Source organism: Dunckerocampus dactyliophorus, chromosome 16 (genome assembly GCF_027744805.1).
Source record: "Dunckerocampus dactyliophorus isolate RoL2022-P2 chromosome 16, RoL_Ddac_1.1, whole genome shotgun sequence".
Classification (NCBI taxonomy): domain Eukaryota; kingdom Metazoa; phylum Chordata; class Actinopteri; order Syngnathiformes; family Syngnathidae; genus Dunckerocampus; species Dunckerocampus dactyliophorus.
In genome coordinates this window covers 13,380,331-13,398,232 of record NC_072834.1, presented here as the reverse complement: position 1 = coordinate 13,398,232, position 17,902 = coordinate 13,380,331, and the positions used below count along the sequence as shown (strand labels likewise).

The 17,902-nt window shown below is 45.0% G+C and overlaps 3 protein-coding genes across 5 annotated transcripts; 1 reads left to right on the top strand and 2 right to left on the bottom strand.

The window, feature by feature from the left end:
• Positions 1 to 3,181: 3,181 nt before the first annotated feature.
• Positions 3,182 to 8,520, bottom strand: LOC129169309 (neuronal acetylcholine receptor subunit alpha-10). Of its 2 annotated transcripts, none has more exons than XM_054755621.1 (6): positions 8,320 to 8,520; positions 7,502 to 7,620; positions 7,238 to 7,392; positions 6,893 to 7,139; positions 6,539 to 6,824; positions 3,182 to 4,165 (listed from the first exon to the last, which is right to left on the bottom strand). In XM_054755621.1, exons 1-6 carry the CDS (start codon positions 8,375 to 8,377, stop codon positions 3,450 to 3,452), a joined length of 1,581 nt encoding a protein of 526 aa, XP_054611596.1. In that variant the 5' UTR covers positions 8,378 to 8,520; the 3' UTR covers positions 3,182 to 3,449. The 2 variants fall into 2 exon arrangements, with proteins under 2 accessions (XP_054611596.1, XP_054611595.1); XM_054755620.1 differs by having other exon boundaries at positions 7,475 to 7,620; positions 8,320 to 8,518.
• Positions 8,521 to 9,823: 1,303 nt separating this feature from the next.
• rbmx2 (RNA binding motif protein X-linked 2) lies at positions 9,824 to 12,091 on the bottom strand. Its single transcript, XM_054755626.1, has 6 exons — positions 11,949 to 12,091; positions 11,059 to 11,174; positions 10,929 to 10,980; positions 10,636 to 10,765; positions 10,375 to 10,564; positions 9,824 to 10,301 (listed from the first exon to the last, which is right to left on the bottom strand). The coding sequence occupies exons 1-6, from the start codon at positions 11,951 to 11,953 to the stop codon at positions 9,970 to 9,972; spliced, it is 825 nt and encodes a 274-aa protein (XP_054611601.1). The 5' UTR covers positions 11,954 to 12,091; the 3' UTR covers positions 9,824 to 9,969.
• A 612-nt stretch (positions 12,092 to 12,703) lies between these two features.
• On the top strand, positions 12,704 to 17,832 carry ap4m1 (adaptor related protein complex 4 subunit mu 1). Of its 2 annotated transcripts, none has more exons than XM_054755389.1 (16): positions 12,704 to 12,998; positions 13,075 to 13,133; positions 14,184 to 14,269; positions 14,362 to 14,468; positions 14,531 to 14,627; positions 14,701 to 14,811; positions 14,887 to 14,949; positions 15,056 to 15,118; positions 15,189 to 15,255; positions 16,300 to 16,353; positions 16,423 to 16,529; positions 16,603 to 16,694; positions 16,814 to 16,858; positions 16,945 to 16,995; positions 17,422 to 17,539; positions 17,613 to 17,832. In XM_054755389.1, exons 2-16 carry the CDS (start codon positions 13,076 to 13,078, stop codon positions 17,802 to 17,804), a joined length of 1,311 nt encoding a protein of 436 aa, XP_054611364.1. In that variant the 5' UTR covers positions 12,704 to 12,998; position 13,075; the 3' UTR covers positions 17,805 to 17,832. The 2 variants fall into 2 exon arrangements, with proteins under 2 accessions (XP_054611364.1, XP_054611363.1); XM_054755388.1 differs by having other exon boundaries at positions 13,072 to 13,133.
• The last annotated feature ends 70 nt before the right edge of the window (positions 17,833 to 17,902 follow it).

The following is a 17,902-nucleotide window of genomic DNA, read 5'->3' as shown; positions in this document are numbered from 1 at the left end:
GTTAACCCTTGGATGCACGACCTACCAATACCTACACTCTTCCATGACTGGGGTCAAAAATGACCCCAATTAGAATCATTTATCACTTTTTATTCACATTTTATCACAAAACCATCAATCAGGTATCACAAAATCCACTGTCCGTCCGTCTGTCTGACCATGGAGGACGAACAGAGAATGAATGTATACTACTTGCTTCTGGCTGCGATCACTGCACACACGAATATTGCATTTCCAGCAGCAATTGGTGGCTTTGCAATCTTTGTTTCTTGGACACATCTGACATCTCTTTCTCTTCTGTTGGCCCTGTGTGCTTTTCTCTTGTGGCTGGATTGCAGCTCTTGTCACTCCACACCTTCCCATTGCTTCAGTGATGAAGGTTGGTCGGGGCGTGCCAGTAGTATTCAAGTTACGGCTCTTATAGACTTGGGATCAGATGATAGCTTCCTGGATTCAGGTTTTGTTGAGAAGAACAACATTACTGGTATTTAGCTACATACCACTAAGGAGCTTCATTCTTTAGAAGGGCGTCTCTTGGCGGTAGTTAAACACCAGTCGGAGATATTGTCCTTGCGCTTATCTGGCACGTATCAGGGAGGGGGATGAGGGGAAGACGGCGTTTAGTACCCCACTGGGTCATTTTGAATATCACATCATGGCGTTCGGCCTTACTAATGCCCCTGAATTTTTAAGCTGTCATCAATGACATTCTCCGTGATATGATCAATCAATTCTGTTTTGTCTACCTTGACAATATCCTGATTTTTTCCAGAAACCTTTCAGGAGCACGTTCATCATGTCCGCCTGGTGCTACAACGGCTTTTGGAAAACCGGCTCTTTGTCAAGGCGGAGAAGTGCGAATTCCACACAAAGCTGTTCATCCACTGTGACACAATCACTCGGGATGAATTTCTGCCTCCAGTTGATCAGGAACAGCTCCCATATGTAGCGGAAGGCTGCCATGTGGTCGGTTTCCAGTCGGTAGGCTTTGGTCCTCTTATCATCAAAGCGCAAGAAACCGTGAATATCTTCCTATATACTATATTTGAGTATAATTATGTTAGCATACTAAACAAACAAATAACAGAACAAAAAAGAAAGCCCTCTAAAAAGCTAAATTCATATTATCTGTCCCCTCTCCTCCACACTGACAAAAGACTGAGCAGCCAGGACTTTAGGGTCAGTCCGGTAGGTGGCGGAAATGCGCCTTTGTGAGAAGCTCAGTGTGAAGCTACTTAAGTAGCTCATATCTTGTTTTTAACAGATGACCTGACAGACCGATGTCACTTTTGTGGGGAACAAGAACACGAGACTGACACAAATTGGGTAACTTAAACAATTCAGTAACAGTGATTTCTTAATTTGGAATGGAATACTATTGTATCTAGCTTAAAATAATTAATATAAAACATTTGTGTGTAGTTTTCATGTTCTCCCCGTGCGTGCGTGGGGTTTGTACAGGTAATCCGGTTTCCTCCCACATTCCAAAAAACGTGCGTGTTCATTTAATTGGCGACTCTAAATTGCCCATAGGTATGAATGTGAGTGTGAATGGTTGTTTGTCTATATGTGCCCTGCGATTGACTGGCGACCAGTTTAGGGTGTACCCCGCCTCTCGCCCGAAATTAGCTGGGATAGCCTCCAGCAAACCCACGACCCTGATGAGGATAAGCGGCATAGAAGAGGGATGGATGGATGCATGTTGGGTTAAATGGAGACTCTAAATTGTCCATTGTATGCTAGTTGTTTCTTTACTGTATTTACAGTATATTCAGCTGTATTGCAAGTGCGTTCCTCTTTTTCTGAAAGGTAATATATCATCACAAATACCTACACAATAATCCACGTGATTATAGAAATAAACCTGACGACTATGGCAGGGGGTGCCTTTCAAGAATACAGTCGTCCCTCATTTATTGCCGTTAATTGGTTAGTATGTCTATATGTGCCCTGCAATTGACTGGCGACCAGTCCAGGGTGTACCCTGCCTCTTGCCCAAAGTCAGCTGGGATAGGCTGCAGCATACCCGTGACTCTGGTGAGGATAAGCGGCATAGAAGATGGATGGAATATTTTTCATAGTTAAGGCATAGAAATCCTGTTTAAGATCTTGTAAATATGTTTTTTAACATTATTAGAGCCCTCTAGACATGAAATAACACCCCTATAGTCACCTTTACATTTGTATTACCCAATATAGTAAATATAATCACAGAAAATATGACTTATTAGACATAAATAAAATAACAGACTCACACGTCAGCAGTTCCTTGTTGCTTTTTTCTGTACAGCTGAGTTCCTGCGGTGGCTATTGTCTCATTAATATATTGTAACGGCGGTTTTAAATGGCTTTACACTTGTTTTACCTAATATAATGGATATAATAAGAGTAAATAAGCTATTTAAGATGTAAATAATACTCCTGCTTGTTTGTGCCACTGTAAATGTGTTCCCTGAGGGACCTTAGTGGTGGGCAAACAGATGCGTAGAGGACAGGAAGTGACGTCGGAGGTTCAGAGTTGAGTTTTAGCTTGTCGTAGGTTATGGCCCCAACAGTAACCCGTGTTATTATGATTATGTTATTATTTTTAAGCCTATTGTAAGATCATTTAAACCTACAATAAATGCCTGTTTAAATTTGACACCTCGTGGCCAATGTGGAATACTACATTCACAATTAGAATGCTTCTTCTGCCTTGTATTTGTATTTTAATTTAGCTACTTTTATGCTCGAAAATGCTTCATTTCAGCCAAGAATAAATGGAATGTGCTTCATTTTTTTTTTCAACCATGAAAAATGTATTAATTCTTTTTTCAAAAACCGCGATGTAGCAACGGTATGATAATCAGCTGCTGACCTGGCATGCAACCACAAGTTGTCGGTCCTTTTGTTGCTCTGTAAAAAGCCATGGTGAGTGTTGTTGTGCGTTCATGGTACCTTGTGTTTGATGAGTATGAACAATGAAGGTGTAAAAAGATCCATGAATAACTGATTAGTTTAAATAAAGTCGATTGACTTGTTGACCCTCTCTCGTACTCGGAACGGATGATGATGAATAATTGAGCATGAAAGAAAGCACAGTGGATCATGTAACTTGCAAGTAGACTTTGGTTGAGGATTTGTATCTTGGTCCTGGACTTTTCCTTTGGGGAAGAATCAGTAACAAGTCCTTTTTGTAAGTATGAAGACATTTTTATTGAGTTTAGTCGACAGAGTGTGTGAAGGCTGGTGTGTTGCACACGGATGATCAACTTTGCTGAAGTGTAAAACAAAATCATTTGCTTGAAATCTTCATTGAAGCTGAACTTGTGACAAAGCAGTGATGGCGAGTGGAGCGATGGTGAAGTGGCGCAGTGGGGAGGTCTTCCGCATCATGGGTGTGCTCCACACAAAGTGTCCACAGTTCACTTGAGGACAAGATGACTTGTGCGTGCAGTGAGTGACTCCCCTCAGATGGCTTTTCCCAGGATGAGGATGCTCATGAAGAAGACCATGATGAAAAAGAGCCACATGAAGAAGCGATCCATAACCTTGGCGACCTTCCTCCATTCTCCAATGCGTAGTTGGGCCGCTCTCTGGTCCTGGTAGGAATTTGCGATGTACTCGACGTTCCTGTGCAATCCTTGATGTTGGCACGCACACTGGTTTTTCAGCACTGCCTCCTTCCGGTTCTCCGTGCACACAGCTCCATCTCCCATTCCCTTCTTTTTCTCGACCAACACATCTCCTTCACAGGTGCTCTTTGACTCCTCCCCCCGCCCTTCACTTTTCCCAGCAGCTGCGCCCCCTTCCGAGTGGTCGACGGTGACAAAGAGATCCTCATTCCAATCATTCTTGTCTGGGAGCTCCTGCCCTTGCTTGAGAGATGTCCCCAAATCATACGCCTCCGCCCGCCCCCACGCCTTCCCGTTGCAGTTGTTTCCATTGGTGGAGGGCTCTGCCGATTCCTCCCCCGACAGCGGCTGCTTCTGGGAGCACGCCCCGGTGAAGCAGTTGTCTCCCACCTCACGGACAAAGCACATGCGTGCCAGGTATTTAAGGATGAAGCGCTCGGCCCAAGCTGGGACCGGACGTGCTTCTGGCCCACAGTGGTGAATGTTCATGATGAAGATGGTGAGTGCTGTCGATGCGGTAACCATCGTCATGGTAGCGATGTAGTACTTTCCTGCCAAACAGAAATGCACACATCGGTTAGGATTTCGATTCAGTTTCTTGTTAGATTTATTGGACTTCTTCTGTCCACTGTTATCGCAGTTCATTGGTTCCAGAACCGACCATAGTAAGCGAAGTAAGATTCCTCATTCATAAATGGAATATTTTCGTGGTTAGAGCATAGAAAACCCGTATATGACCTTCGAAATGTGTTTTTTTTAGCATTATTAGAGCCCTCAAGTGTGGAGGACAGGAAGTAGTTTTAGCTTGGCATGGGTTACGCCCACAACAGTCCCCCGTGTTATTATTATGATTAGGATTATTATGTTATTATTATTATTGTGTCTGTTGTGAGATAATTGAACCCAACAATAAAAGCCAATGAAGTCTTGCACTTGTATGTTTCACCGAGCATTAAAGTAACATTACTGACACCTAGTGACCAGTGTAGATTACTACATATCACAATTTGAATGCATCTTCTTAATGCTTAATTTCCATTTTAGTTCATTTAGATATTTTTATGCTTCAAAATGCTTAATTTAGGCAATAAAAACATAATATTTGTTTGAATATGCATTTTTTTTATACTATTCAACCATGAAATAGCGTTATTAATTAATATATTTTTGAAAAACATTCATAAGCCACAAAATTCAAAGCGCAATGTGGCGAAGAATGACTACTCCAAGCTAGGGCTGCACAACATGCAATCTCATTTCTAAACAAGGTTGATCAGCCTGCGGGAGAACCAATTGGTATGGTATATTTGTTTCAGTCACGCTTCACAAGTTGTATTGATGTGGTTGATTTGCACAATTCAACATGGAGGAGGAGGAGGAGGAAGAAGCAGATCAGATTTAATTCTACCCCTTTTCCATATCTTATTACTCATCATTCATTCACACCATGTCTTTTACACGTTGACAATATTTTACTTACTTACATTTCCACACTTCCTATGCGAGAAGAAAGCAAAGAGTTAAAAAAAAATATCAAGAAGTAAATTAAAATAAATTAAAAACCTTGTGCTCTTTTGAGGAATATAAAAGGAAGAGAAAATCAAATTCAAATGTAAAAGAAGTGAGGAAATAGCAATAAACTGTTAATAATAGGAATAAATCATGAGTAAGTGGAGACATTAAATAAAACAAGTGAATCAAAAACACTGAGAATAAATATTTGAGCACTAGGGTGAAAAAAAATGACACTTAATGTATTGAATAGAAAAACAACAGCAGAGAGGGCATGCATGGCTGGAAAGCTATGTGAAGAATTACACCCTACCAGGACAAGAGTTTACGGATCGCGCCCAGCCAGCTCATAAACCACAAGTGCTCTCGTAAGCCTAGTGATTTACCTAGAACACAACGAGTCATCCAGCCACACGTACCATTCTCCTGAGTTTAGGTTTCCTTGCAAGTTGATTATTTGTACAAGGGTTGCTAGCCCTTGTGCTGAGAGTGCACTCGAGCAGTGCGATAGAGGTACAGTATGTGCTATACATGACCAAGTCTGAAAGCATCAAGAAGACTAATAACAGACCGTGTTCCAGGAGGAACCGCTTGGCCAAGGATGGGGTGATCAGCACTAATGAAATACCTCTACTAGCCCAAAATACCTCTACTACCCCAAAATACCTCTACTAGCCCAGAGTGCTAGACCGTAGTGAGACAGGTTATTTACCCCGCTGATACTGCAATAGTAATCCTGCTAAGTGTTAGTGTTGATGGTTGTTGACTTTCCGCTGCACCAAGTCTTTGTGAGTCGTGTCTTTTATTTCCTTGTAGTCAATATGATGTCATCCTTAATATTTGTTCAGTTCCTTGATGTCTTTGAGAACACTTTGGCTTCCTCCGGTCCGCCATTTAACTTGATGTAGATTTTGCAGGTGGTGTTCCATCCATCCATCCATCCATCCATCCATCCATCCATCCATCCATCCATCCATTTTCTATGCCGCTTCTCCTCATTAGGGTCGTGGGGGCATGCTGGAGCCTATCCCAGCTGACTTTGGGCGACAGGCGGGGTACACCCTGGACTGGTCGCCAGCCAATGGTAGGGCACATATAGACAAACAACCATTCACACTCACATTCATACCTATGGACAATTTAGAGTCCCATTTACCTTAAATTTTCTCCTTAAAATGCAAGCTTTCTTGGCGATTTCAGTTGCATGAATGAATGAACTTTTCTTCTGACTTCTCTATTACATGCATGAATGTACTGTGGTGTGAGCGAGTGTGCCGTGTGTTTGACTTGACGGATAAGATTGTCTTTCAAAACAAGTTCCCAATCCGTGTTTTCTGGCAGACCTACTCAAATCGGAGAAGTAGACTCTCCATTCGCTTAGAGTTTCTGAAAGTTGAAAATGTGGCACTCACCAATCAGCGGGACGCTCTCTGAGGGAGGCATACTTTCAGCCACCAGCAGCTGGAAGACGGTGAGGGCCAGTAGGACCGTGACCCCCAATGATACTTTCTCTCCAGAGTCAGCAGGCAGGTAGAAGCCCAGCGGAGCCAGAAAGGAGATCATCATGCAGGGAATGAGGAGGTTAAAGATGTAGAAGGAGGCCCTCCTTTTGAGGTGAAGGGTGAAGGTGATGTCCGGGTAAGGATCTGAGCAGCAACCATACAGGATGACGTTCTTCTTCGCGGGCATGCCAAGAATCTGAGAGAAGTACAATCGTTTGAGGGCTGAAGCTCAATGCCAAACTCCTCAACAGGGCAGGTGCTCACCTCCCATTCCACATTGGGGATGAAGTCCGCCAAGTCGGCGCTATCCAAGGCGTTGAACAAGTCCATCTGGTTGCCGTTGTGAGTCCAGGAGCCGAAGGTCAGGTGACACTGCTGCACGTCAAAGGGGAAGAAGGCCACGTCCACTGAGCACGAGCTCTTGGTGATGGCTGGCTGGTCCCACATGACCTGACCATCGTTTCGGAGGACCACGTTGGTCTCCATGGAGCTGGAGAACTCGTCATCTGCGCTGTGATGTAGAGACCAGAAGAATGAGGAATTACAAAGAAGTGTTTTGTCCACTCAGACAACCCGAAGGTGTGAACGTTAGTCTAACCCCATGCTAACCTGTTGTACAGTACAATGTCGGGCCGCCACACATAGCTGCTCGGGATGCGGATGGTGTCCAGGCCGTCGTAGTCATCCTTCTTCCAGGTGAGGAAGGCATCCATCCATACCTGGCGGACCCATAGGTAGGTGGTGAGAATCTGGTTCCTCTCGTCCTGGAGAAGTGGGCACAGACATTAACCCTGAACGTTAGACCCCCGCCCAGATGGAGCGTGGTGTGGCGTGCGTGGTGGTCACCATGTCAATGATCTGCGAGAGTGTGACCTGCAACGTCACGTTGATGACGTGATCCGTGTCCGCCACCGGCCGCAAGGCGTTGGTGTAGTTGGAAAACAAGTCGCTCAGAAGCTTCTGAGCGTAACGGCCGTGAGCTGACTGGCACGCTGCGCAGACAGGAAGTGATGTCAGTCACTCGTTAACAAGCACGCTATCACGAACTTGAAAGAGGGTACGGACAATCTTCGATGTCAGTAGCTTTCTTGGTGTTCTATCATGTTGGGATATGATTTGATTTTGTTTATTTTGGACAGAGCGAGACGTCCCCGTAGTGAAGGGACGTTCAGGAAGACGAATCAATCATTTGGTCTCCAGCGTGCACCCAGATGTTCTCACACAAACACATTGAGCGTCCTCGTCTCCTGTTGCACATACAAGGAAGTGTGCTCACTTCAAGGACCTTCAGATAAAATACGACAGCAGCGCCGTTCACTCCCTGTCGTAACATCTCATGGACAAAAATGGACATGTGCACATGGACGACAGAAGCTCGCGTGAAGTCACCAGAACATACTAAATGGAGGACCTGTAGAAGACATGCACGACCTCGACTCTACGACTGATATCTTTGTGGACCACCTTATTAGCCAGAAGAAATCAAGTATACATATGGGTCACTTCATTTCAGTCATGCTGAAGAATCTCCAAGATTAGTAAAGCTACGGTCCTCGTTTTTGTCTCCCAGTGGAGAAGTCAACAAAGAAGTGAGAGTCTTTGAGACCAATCCTTCCAGAATAAAAGTCGCATGATGGGAGTCTCATGTCACACTCGGGGTGTACCGTCGTAAAAAAGGAGACACATCTTACCTGGCACAAAGAAGAGAAGAAAGAAAACGGAGCAGCTGCACACCGTCTTCATCTTCATCCTGCGCTGACAAGCGAGCTGGCGGGATGAGCTGCTCTGAGAGGATGAGACGCTGACGCATTAGGGGTCATGAGTCCCACGTGCTTAAGAATGGGACATCCGGCTCCACTCGCCCAACCTTCATACAAACGCAAGACTTCGAGAATTAAAAAAAAAAAAAATACACCAGCACTTCATTCAAAAGAAAACACCAACCAAAAACTGTTGGGACCTTTTGACGGGCCCGATGACATCTACGCATCTTCTAAACACATTATAAGGGGACTGTGAATATAGCTTGTTGTTACAACTCTGCACAGCAGATGGCATCGTAACTCTTGCTTCTTAACACACCTCATACGCACCTGCTCCGCCAGAGATAGAAGACGCAGCAGGAAGGATCAGTGTTGCCAACTTAGCGACTTTTTGTAGTATTCAGACCCCAGCTAGATCCTGTTTTTCAAATCTAGGGACTCACTTTGGTCTGACCGGAAACTTCATTTTGAAAACTTTTAACATAAAAGCTCTAACATAAAAGCATTCACAAGGGGCTCCGTCTTGCTTGTGACATAAAAATAACACAAAAAGAAGCGACAGTTCATTTGTTTTGCTTTTCAAGCTTTTGTCTGCCACAGTGTCCATAAAAATGACATACACGTGTCATGGCCAATTGTGCAAATTGCAAACACGAGCACCGCCACAAATAGATTGCATTGCTGTGCGAAACCTCCGAATATTCACAAGAACGCGCCCAGCACACGAGGTAACCTTCATCAAAGAGTCATCGTATTCCTCATCTTCTTCAGTCGTTCAGGGGGGTGAATTAATCCTAAATAGTAAACTTTGAAAAGAGGAGATTAACGGATTAATGTTAAACGAATTGTCACACCGGGGACAAAGTCTTTACTTTCATTCTCTTCTTTGACCTGCTTTCTTTCTTTTTCCACTCACGTCTTTCTCCAAGTGCGCTAAGGTTGAACAGTGTTAACGGGTACTACATCAATTACGTTCGCGTTCGACACTGCTGGATCGAAGAACGCACAGGAGTGGAGGGGAAAGGGCCCACTTCTTCAGCCCCGTCTGATGCACACACGATGCAACATCAGGCTAATTTCACTGAGGACGTTTGGAAACGAGCTGATAGAGAAGATAAGTGAAGGTTAATTGGGGGGAGATGCTCAGAGGAACAGCCATGTTGTAAAGAGCTGAGAAAAGGAACTATTTAAAACAAAGTAGTGACATAAGTGCGCTGAGTCACATTCATTGTTTCTGTGATTGACTGTCAATCACACAAACAATGAACGTGACCTGTCAATCATTGACAGCTGGTAAAGCCAGGGTCACCCCACCTCTGGACCTCTGCCAGCTGGGATAGGCTCTCCTCATGTGACTGTGGATGCGTGGTGATGATGGTAACGGTATTGAAGGTGACACATTAGAATGATGTGTGAGGAAAATAATTGTGACTGCGTGCCAATGACTTTAATCTGGTTTAGTTTCTATTAAACATGCGGGAGTTGTACAACATTAAAAGACAACATGCTTGAAAATGAAAGTAAAAGATTCCAGAAAGCAATGATGAATGTTCACATGTCACACTGGTGTGGTCACTGTCACCGTCTGTGTCTGTCCACATCCCGTCTTCTATCATTGTCCCTGTTGTCCTCTCCTCTTCTTTTTCTGTCCTCATCTTCTCTTCTTCTTCTTCTTCTGTCATCCTCATCGCCTCTTCTTCGTCTGTCCTCATCCCCCCTGTCCTCGTCTCTTGCTCGCCTGTCCTCCTTGGCTCTCTGCCCGTTGTGTTCTGGTGCCGCTGACGCCCTCCTCTGGTTGTACTTGTCATAGGCGGAGTCCTCCTTCTCCTCTTTTACTCTGACGGTGGGAGGACGAGGAGAAGATTGTCTCTCTTTCTTCTTCTCCTTCTTTTTCTTCTTCTCCTTCTTGTCTGCGGAGGGAGGAAGCAGCAATTAAGATCCATTGTGACATCACATGCACACATAAACAGGAAGTGACCTCACCTTTTTTGGTCTTCTTCACAGGGACGAGGTGCTGCTCGTCTTCCTCACAGGAGGAGGCGGCAGGAGAGTGGCCCACTTTGGGAGCGCAGCCTTCCTCCCTCAATCTTCGGGTGACGTCATCCATGTCCTCTGTGTCTTTGGGGGGACGGTAGTCTTTGACGTGGTCCACACGGATGGTGCGACCTTTGATCTGAAAGTTGAGCGGCTGTTAGCAAACAAAGTTGTGTTTTCCAAGCAGCGCTAATACTTGCGTGGTATCACCTTGATGCCATTAAAGTTGTCCACCGCCAGGATGGTACTTCTCTGGTCCTCGTAGCACAAGAAGCAGAAGCCTTTGGACTTCCCCGTCTTCTTGTCCCGCACCAGATTGATGTTGACGATCTCGCCGTACCTGACAAGTTCATTGTCATGTCAGCTTAAGTGATCATAAAGTGTCACTGCTGCGTGTTTGTGTTCATGTGCTCTGACATGATGACACGGTCATACTCCTCTACAACAAGGACATGTACAAATACAGTATTTCATATTCAAAATGAACATCAAGAGCAACCTACTGAGAGAAGACGCAGATGATGTCGCCTTCAGACAGCTCGTATGGAAAACCACCTGATGGGGAAACAAGACTGTGAGCCTTCGTCACGCTGCACAATGTGTTGCTTACATTTTCCTCCTCCTCCTCCTCACCTACAAATATCCAGGCGCTGTCTTTGTACTCGCTGTGCCATGAAGCGGTCTCCTTGATTCCCAAATGAGCCTCTCTTTCGTTCAGCTCATTGATCAGCTTCACTTTGGTCAGCGGACTGAGGAGCAAAACAAACACAAGCTTCATTCTTTCCTGTCAACCATCACCATGTTTTGATGCCAACACCAAAAAAAAGAGAAAACATTTCATTTTTAGCTATAGCTATAATCGCGAGTGAAAAATACATATGGTTTATTTGATTCGGACATGACGAACAAGTTACAATGAAGAACATGGGCATGCTTGCACAAAAAGAAGTCTGAAAAAGAAGAGCTTACTGTACTGAATCTTACCTCTTCTCCATGTCTATTACTGATAATTCATCCACAGCATGTGTTCAACATGTCGACAATTAAACAATAATTCATGTGTTTATCCATCCATTAATTTTCTATACCACTTGTTCTCACTAGGGTCGCGGGTATGCTGGAGCCTATCCCGGCTGTCTTAGGGTGAGAGGAGGGATACACCCTGGACTGGTCACCAGCCATTCGCAGTTTAATGCGTTTATATTTTGTCATTTAGAAAATATGCTCACTTCCTGTGTTTGAGTCAGCATTTTCTCATTTGTACAGAAAACAACAGCGACTGTGTAGCAATAGACTGATAGCTTAGGCTGTGATGAAAGTAAGAAAATGTTACACAAACAGGTCATTTGATTATTTATCATAACAGCTAATGTATACACTCGTTGCCCCCGTTAGCTGTTAGCACTAGCTAGTACACGCTGACGAACAACACAGCACAGGGTAAACACATGGGAATAATGTACATTGAGCATTTTACATGTAGTAAATTATATTGTAAATGAATATATAATATCTAAACTTACTTCATAGTGAAGTAGCTGGGTCGACACTGATGTAAATAACTTCGAGAGAACCCCTGACTGTGCCGCCCCCTGCTGCTTGGAGGTCTTCTTCGTCTTCTTCTTCTTCTTTTTTTTGGCAAGCAATTTTTATGGTGTGCATTACCGCCACCTTCTGGTAAGGAGTATGGATTGAGACGCTAAACCCACCAGAATAATTTTTAAAAAACGAACAAATTATTACAAAATAATATAATAAAATCAATAATAATAATAATGAAATAAAACCTAAATCCTTTTGACTAAACCTGTCTTTTTTAAGTACTTCTGTATTTCCCTAAACCTTACATGCTTTGAATTTAACCGAAGAATATCCTCAACTACCAATCAAATATTTTCTTTTTCCAATTTCTTCTTCATTTTTTCTCTTTCATTATTATATTTACTACAATTAATTAATACATGCTCTATGTTTTCTATTTCATCACAGTATTTTTGTATTTTTCCTATCAGTTTTAGTGAACTATTTAGGTACGTATGTATGCCCAATCCTCATTCTAGTAATAATCTTCTTTCCTGTTTCTACTACTTTCTTGGAGGTCTTTGTCATCACTTCCTGTTTTTAAACTAAAAGACGTGTCTACGAGCATACAGAAAGTTACTAACGTAACGCTAACATAAATGTATGTAATATAATGCGACATGGCGAGATACAATTCGTATTTGGTGGCACGAATTGTGTAAAAACCTACACTGTCCGATTTCCGCCGGCACACCAGGGGGCGTTGTGCAGCTGGTCGTCATACACTGGACCGATTTGTAAACAACAGCCACGTTACGTTTTGAACATGAAATTATTCTCTTCCATAGTTTAATGTGTAGAAATGGCTTAGTTTGTCGATTTCTAATTTGTTCGGATGTTGCTGGGAAAATCATCCTCGACAGTTGCTAAGATGCTAAGCTAGCTACTTTTCGTTGTTATTACGGCACTACTTGGGAAATTAAATGACAAGGAAGCCAATCCAATATGAGTTTAAATTGATTTACAGTCTTGTGTGCACACGCCTATTGTCGGTAAGTGAAGCAGACAGTCCGGTGATCTCAGATATTAATTCAGGTTGTGATCACATGTATTTCTGTGTTTTAGCAGCATGATCTCACAGGTCTTCGTCTTGTCCTCCAAAGGGGACCGACTCATCTACAAAGACTGTATCCTTCTTTGTTGTAAAACACAGGACAACACATAAGATGTCAAAAGTAGGGATGCTTCGACCTTACCCATCATCCATGAGTGAAATCAGCCGATACTGATACCGCTCACATGGATTAACTGTAAAGTTTTCCAGTTATTTATCATGAGTGCCATTGGCCAGGGGTGCTGTATATCGGGGAACAGTTAGGACAATCCAAGCCCCCCTGACTACCATGGTGCCCAAAAAAATAGGTAATTATTTAAAAATAAAAAGGGGACCCAACGTGTTTTGTTTTTCACGGGGCCCAGAATTCCTGGCTGCACCCCTGCTATTGGCTGTATGATCTGAAAAAAGTAACCATAAAATCCCCTTAATTTACACAAAAACATTTTACTTACTTTTTCAAGAGAACATATATCACTTGTGAAACTTACAGAGGATGAGACAACTTCTTTAAAGAGACTTTGGATGTGAGAGTACATTGTCTGGTGGAGCTTTACAGGACTTCCAGGAAGCACGTGGCAGGGCTCCAAGTGAGAGACCAGTCTAGAAACCTGGTGTCTTCCACTACTGAGAAAGGCTGGTCATCTAGCCCTCTTTATTCAATTATTTTTCCGGTTATTTGCTTAGCCTTCTGACTGTCATATACGAGCGTTGGTTGCATGAGCTGCCATTTAACTGATGCTGCACTGTGAGCCTCTCAAACTCACAGTACTCAGTCAAATGTGTCGTGATTTTCTACCACTCTCACAAATGGGATGTAACTTCCACACGGCAGACATGTTTGTTTGGCTTTGGCACACCCGCGCAGTGTTAAGGAAGGTGGGCGGGGGACGCTTCTCCAAGATGTTAGCGCAAGATACTACACTGTACACAGGCGCCACAAAAGGCTGCAGGCTGCAATACCACTCGCCAGGGGTGATCAGCCTTTGTGTTCGGCGTTGAAAGGAATACCCATCACGTGCTTTTCCATGGAAATTGGCCAATATTCATCGGTGGCCAGTCGATCGGAGCATCCCTAGTAAACAGATGTGACTAACAGAGTTGTGACCTTGACCTCCCTCAGTCCGAGGAGACGCAGGAAATGACGCCGCCAATGTTTTTTATGAGAAAGTGACAGCGCTGACTGGAGACCAGCCTCCAGTTGTTATGGTAACCTCACCTAGACGCTAACCTTGGGAGGTTGTGAGTGTTCAAGGACGTTAGACCTTGAACGCATCGCCCTTCTCGTCCTTGTCATGCAGAGACACAAACAAGTCCACTATGTCCACGTCCGGCAGGGAGGACTCTACTTGGTTGCCATGACAACAGCCGACTCCTCCCCCTTCGCTGTCATTGAGTTCCTGAACAGGTAGTGTGGATCTTTATGATGTGTTGCCATGGCATCGTAAAAGAGACAGGAATTTTTGTCAGGTTCGGTGCTCTGGTCAAAGATTACTGCGGAGGGCTGTCTGAGAAGTCGGTGCAGATGAACTTTGCACTCATCTACGAACTTCTAGACGAGATGGTGGTGAGTCCTTGCAGACGTTGTCACACTCGTCCGTACTGTCCAGTGTTGTGTAGAACGTCTCCTGGCCGCGCAGGATTACGGTTACGTCCAGTCGACGTCATCTGACGTCCTGAAGAACTTCATCCAGACGGAGGCAGTCTCTCCGCGACCCTTCAGCCTCTTTGACCTCGGCAACGTGGGACTGGTGCGCCGCCACTAGCATGTACGTCCATATGATCCACGTGACCCCACTGACTGCGGTGTCCTCGTCTCTTTGCAGTTTGGAGCCGACACCCAGCAGAGCAAAGTGGCGCCAAGTTCTGCTGCCACAAGACCAATCCAGGTACTGCACCACCTGACCTCCCTTCAGGGATGAAATGTCCACTTGTGTGTGTGTGTGTGTGTGTGTGTGTGTGTGTGTGTGTGTGTGTGTGTGTGTGTGTACGTAGGGAGGAAAGAGCGAGATATTTGTGGACGTCATTGAGAGGATGGCGGTGGTGATCGGTACCAATGTGAGTATCATTGACAGTGCAGTGCAGGCATGCTGTGTGCGTGCACTAAGCATGTGCACTTTGTCTGCAGGGCGTGCTGATGAAGGCGGACGTGCAGGGCGAGGTCAAGGTCAAATGCTTCCTGCCCAGTTGCTCTGGTGAGACAGGACGTGACATGACCACTGTTGCCAACTCTTCAGTAAGAAAATTAGCTATTGGCTGTCGTAGATGTCGCTAGATGACGCCACTGACTAATTTGCATATTATTTGCATATTATGTTGTAATAGATGATGTAGGAAAAAAGCATAACCTCGTACGAGAGACAAAAAAAAGGAGTAAAAACACATTAATTTTGTTTAGAACTACAAATAAACTTGATTCTTGGTTTGTTGATTTAAAATTGGCCATCACTTCATCAAAATAAAGTCACTTTAATATTTTATCACTGCCAGCGCCTGTCGAAGTCTAGGCAGCGTAATAATTACATCCGGACTCGCCTCTAGCCTCTACCCTTTATCTTGCAGTTAGGCCTACTTGTTTTTATTATCACACAACATTCTCCCATAACATGTCTGACACACTGACAGGTAAGTGACCAAGTGCGAACGAGGCTTGAGTGTAATGAATAGTAATTTAATGAAGATTAAGAAACATTTACGTTTTAGATCTCACTCTGTAAATTAGGGCGAGATCCACCCCGGCGGCATCGAGTCTCGCTCATGCGTGATTAATTTGCACTTTGGATGTGCAGGGGTGTAGTAGAGCTCCACTATGCTCTCAGTGTCACAGGAGCTGACCGCTTGTGACTGCTTTGGGGTGGGGCCGACCTCTCAGCAGCACCGACAACTGGTGAGAACAGAAACTGCAAAAAAATATATGCTTTCACTTTTAAGTTTCCAAATACTAGAAAAGTGTCTCATGACGCCCAAGTTGCTAGATTTATCGCTATTCACGTTTGAGAAAATATGTCGTCAAAAGTGTTTGGACGGTCGCCTTATTTAGTGACAAAGTTGGCAACACCGGACATAACGTGACGTGATGAGACATGATGCGACGAGACGAGACGTGCCGTGACCTGGCGAGACGGGACTATTTGTGACTTGTGGGCATGGTGAGATGAGACGGGACAAGATTTTTGCTGCAATACTTGTGATGTCCAGCAGGAGGTGACAGTTAACGACCACCTTGTGTTCTCTGACAGAGATCCGCATCGGCCTAAACGAGGACTTGAGTGTCGGCGCGTCGCAGTTCAGAGGTCAGCTCACCTACTGGCTTTTAGAATAAAAGCTGACAAGAAGTGACTGCATGCTGCTTCCCTCGCCAGGTTACGGTACGGCGGTCCGAGTTGATGAATGCAGCTTCCATCAGGCGGTCCGACTTGAGGAGTTTGACAGTCACCGGATACTCCGACTGAGCCCGAGCCAGGGAGAGGTTAGGCCCTGCCCACGCTGGCATGTAATCCTCAGTCGGTGTGTTCACGTGTCCACTTGTCGTCTTGCTGAAGCAAAGCGTCATGCAGTACCAGTTGGCTGACCATCTTCCCTCCGCCCCGCCCTTCCGCCTTTTTCCCACCATCGAGAAGGACAGCGGTGGCAGGTAACCTGCTGGGTCGCAGACACCGCGTCACCTGTCCGTCAAGTACTGGTGTGGTTGGGGTGATGAGGATGTCATTATTAGCATGATAACAGGAAGTTTGTCATGTGACTTCCTCGCAGGCTGCTGATGTACTTGAAGCTACGCTGCGACCTGCCGCCTAAAAGGTCACTTTCGGTTCACACTTTTTGTTCGCACACACACACACAGCAGATTGACCGATGTCCATGACATTATTGTCTTATGCCTGCAGTGCCGCCGTTAACGTCAGCGCCACTGTACGGGTACCCAAAGGCTGCGTCAGGTAAGACATTTTATTGTTTATTATTAGTTTTTGGTACAGAAACCATTTTGATTTGTCAAAGTCTGTTGACTTTGCTCTTTTGTGTTCATGCTAAAATGTAAAAAGCAAGTCCTGTTGCCATGGAAACAGAGCAAAAACGAGTTTTTCTGAGAATCTTATAGCTACAAGACTGTGGTCCTCTCAATCAAACTGTTGCTATGGCAACACATTCAGCAGTCTTATAGACGAATGAAGCCACATGATCAAAACGCATCATCAGTGCATGACAGTTAGCATTAGCTTTAGCCATCGTGTCCAGTGATGTCTCCTGTGGAAAAGCCACGCCCCTTAGCCCCACCTATCCCTGCCTCATTGGGATGATACTACTTCCATTCTAAAGGGGTGTGTCCTGTGGGTCACGTGGCCTGTCAAATGTTGTCGCTTCAGTTTGTCACAGGAGCTCAGCAGTCCGGACCAGAACGCCGAGCTGAGGCCACAGAGCCGAGCTGTGTTCTGGAAGATTCCGCGCTTCGCGGGAGGAACGCAGCTTTCGGCCCTGTTCAAGGTTGCCACGTACATGATCGCACACGCACACGCACACATTATATCTAAAAAAAAGTCTGTGTCTCTCCACTCAGCTGGAAGTTCCCGCCCTAAGCTCCGCCTCCATGATGGAGGTCGGCCCTGTGGGTCTGAGCTTTGAGCTGCCCAAGGTCACCGCCACCGGCCTTCACATCCGCTTCCTGCGCCTGTCACCCGTCCAGCCAGGCCCCGCCCAGCGCTGGGTCCGATACGTCACGCACTCGGACTCCTACACCATCCGCATTTAAGTCCAGGTCCCTGCGCATCCTCCACAGCGCCCTCCGCTGGCTCCACCTGTAAATTCAAGAAGCGGACTTGTGCATGGATGGAATGTGATGTCAGTTTG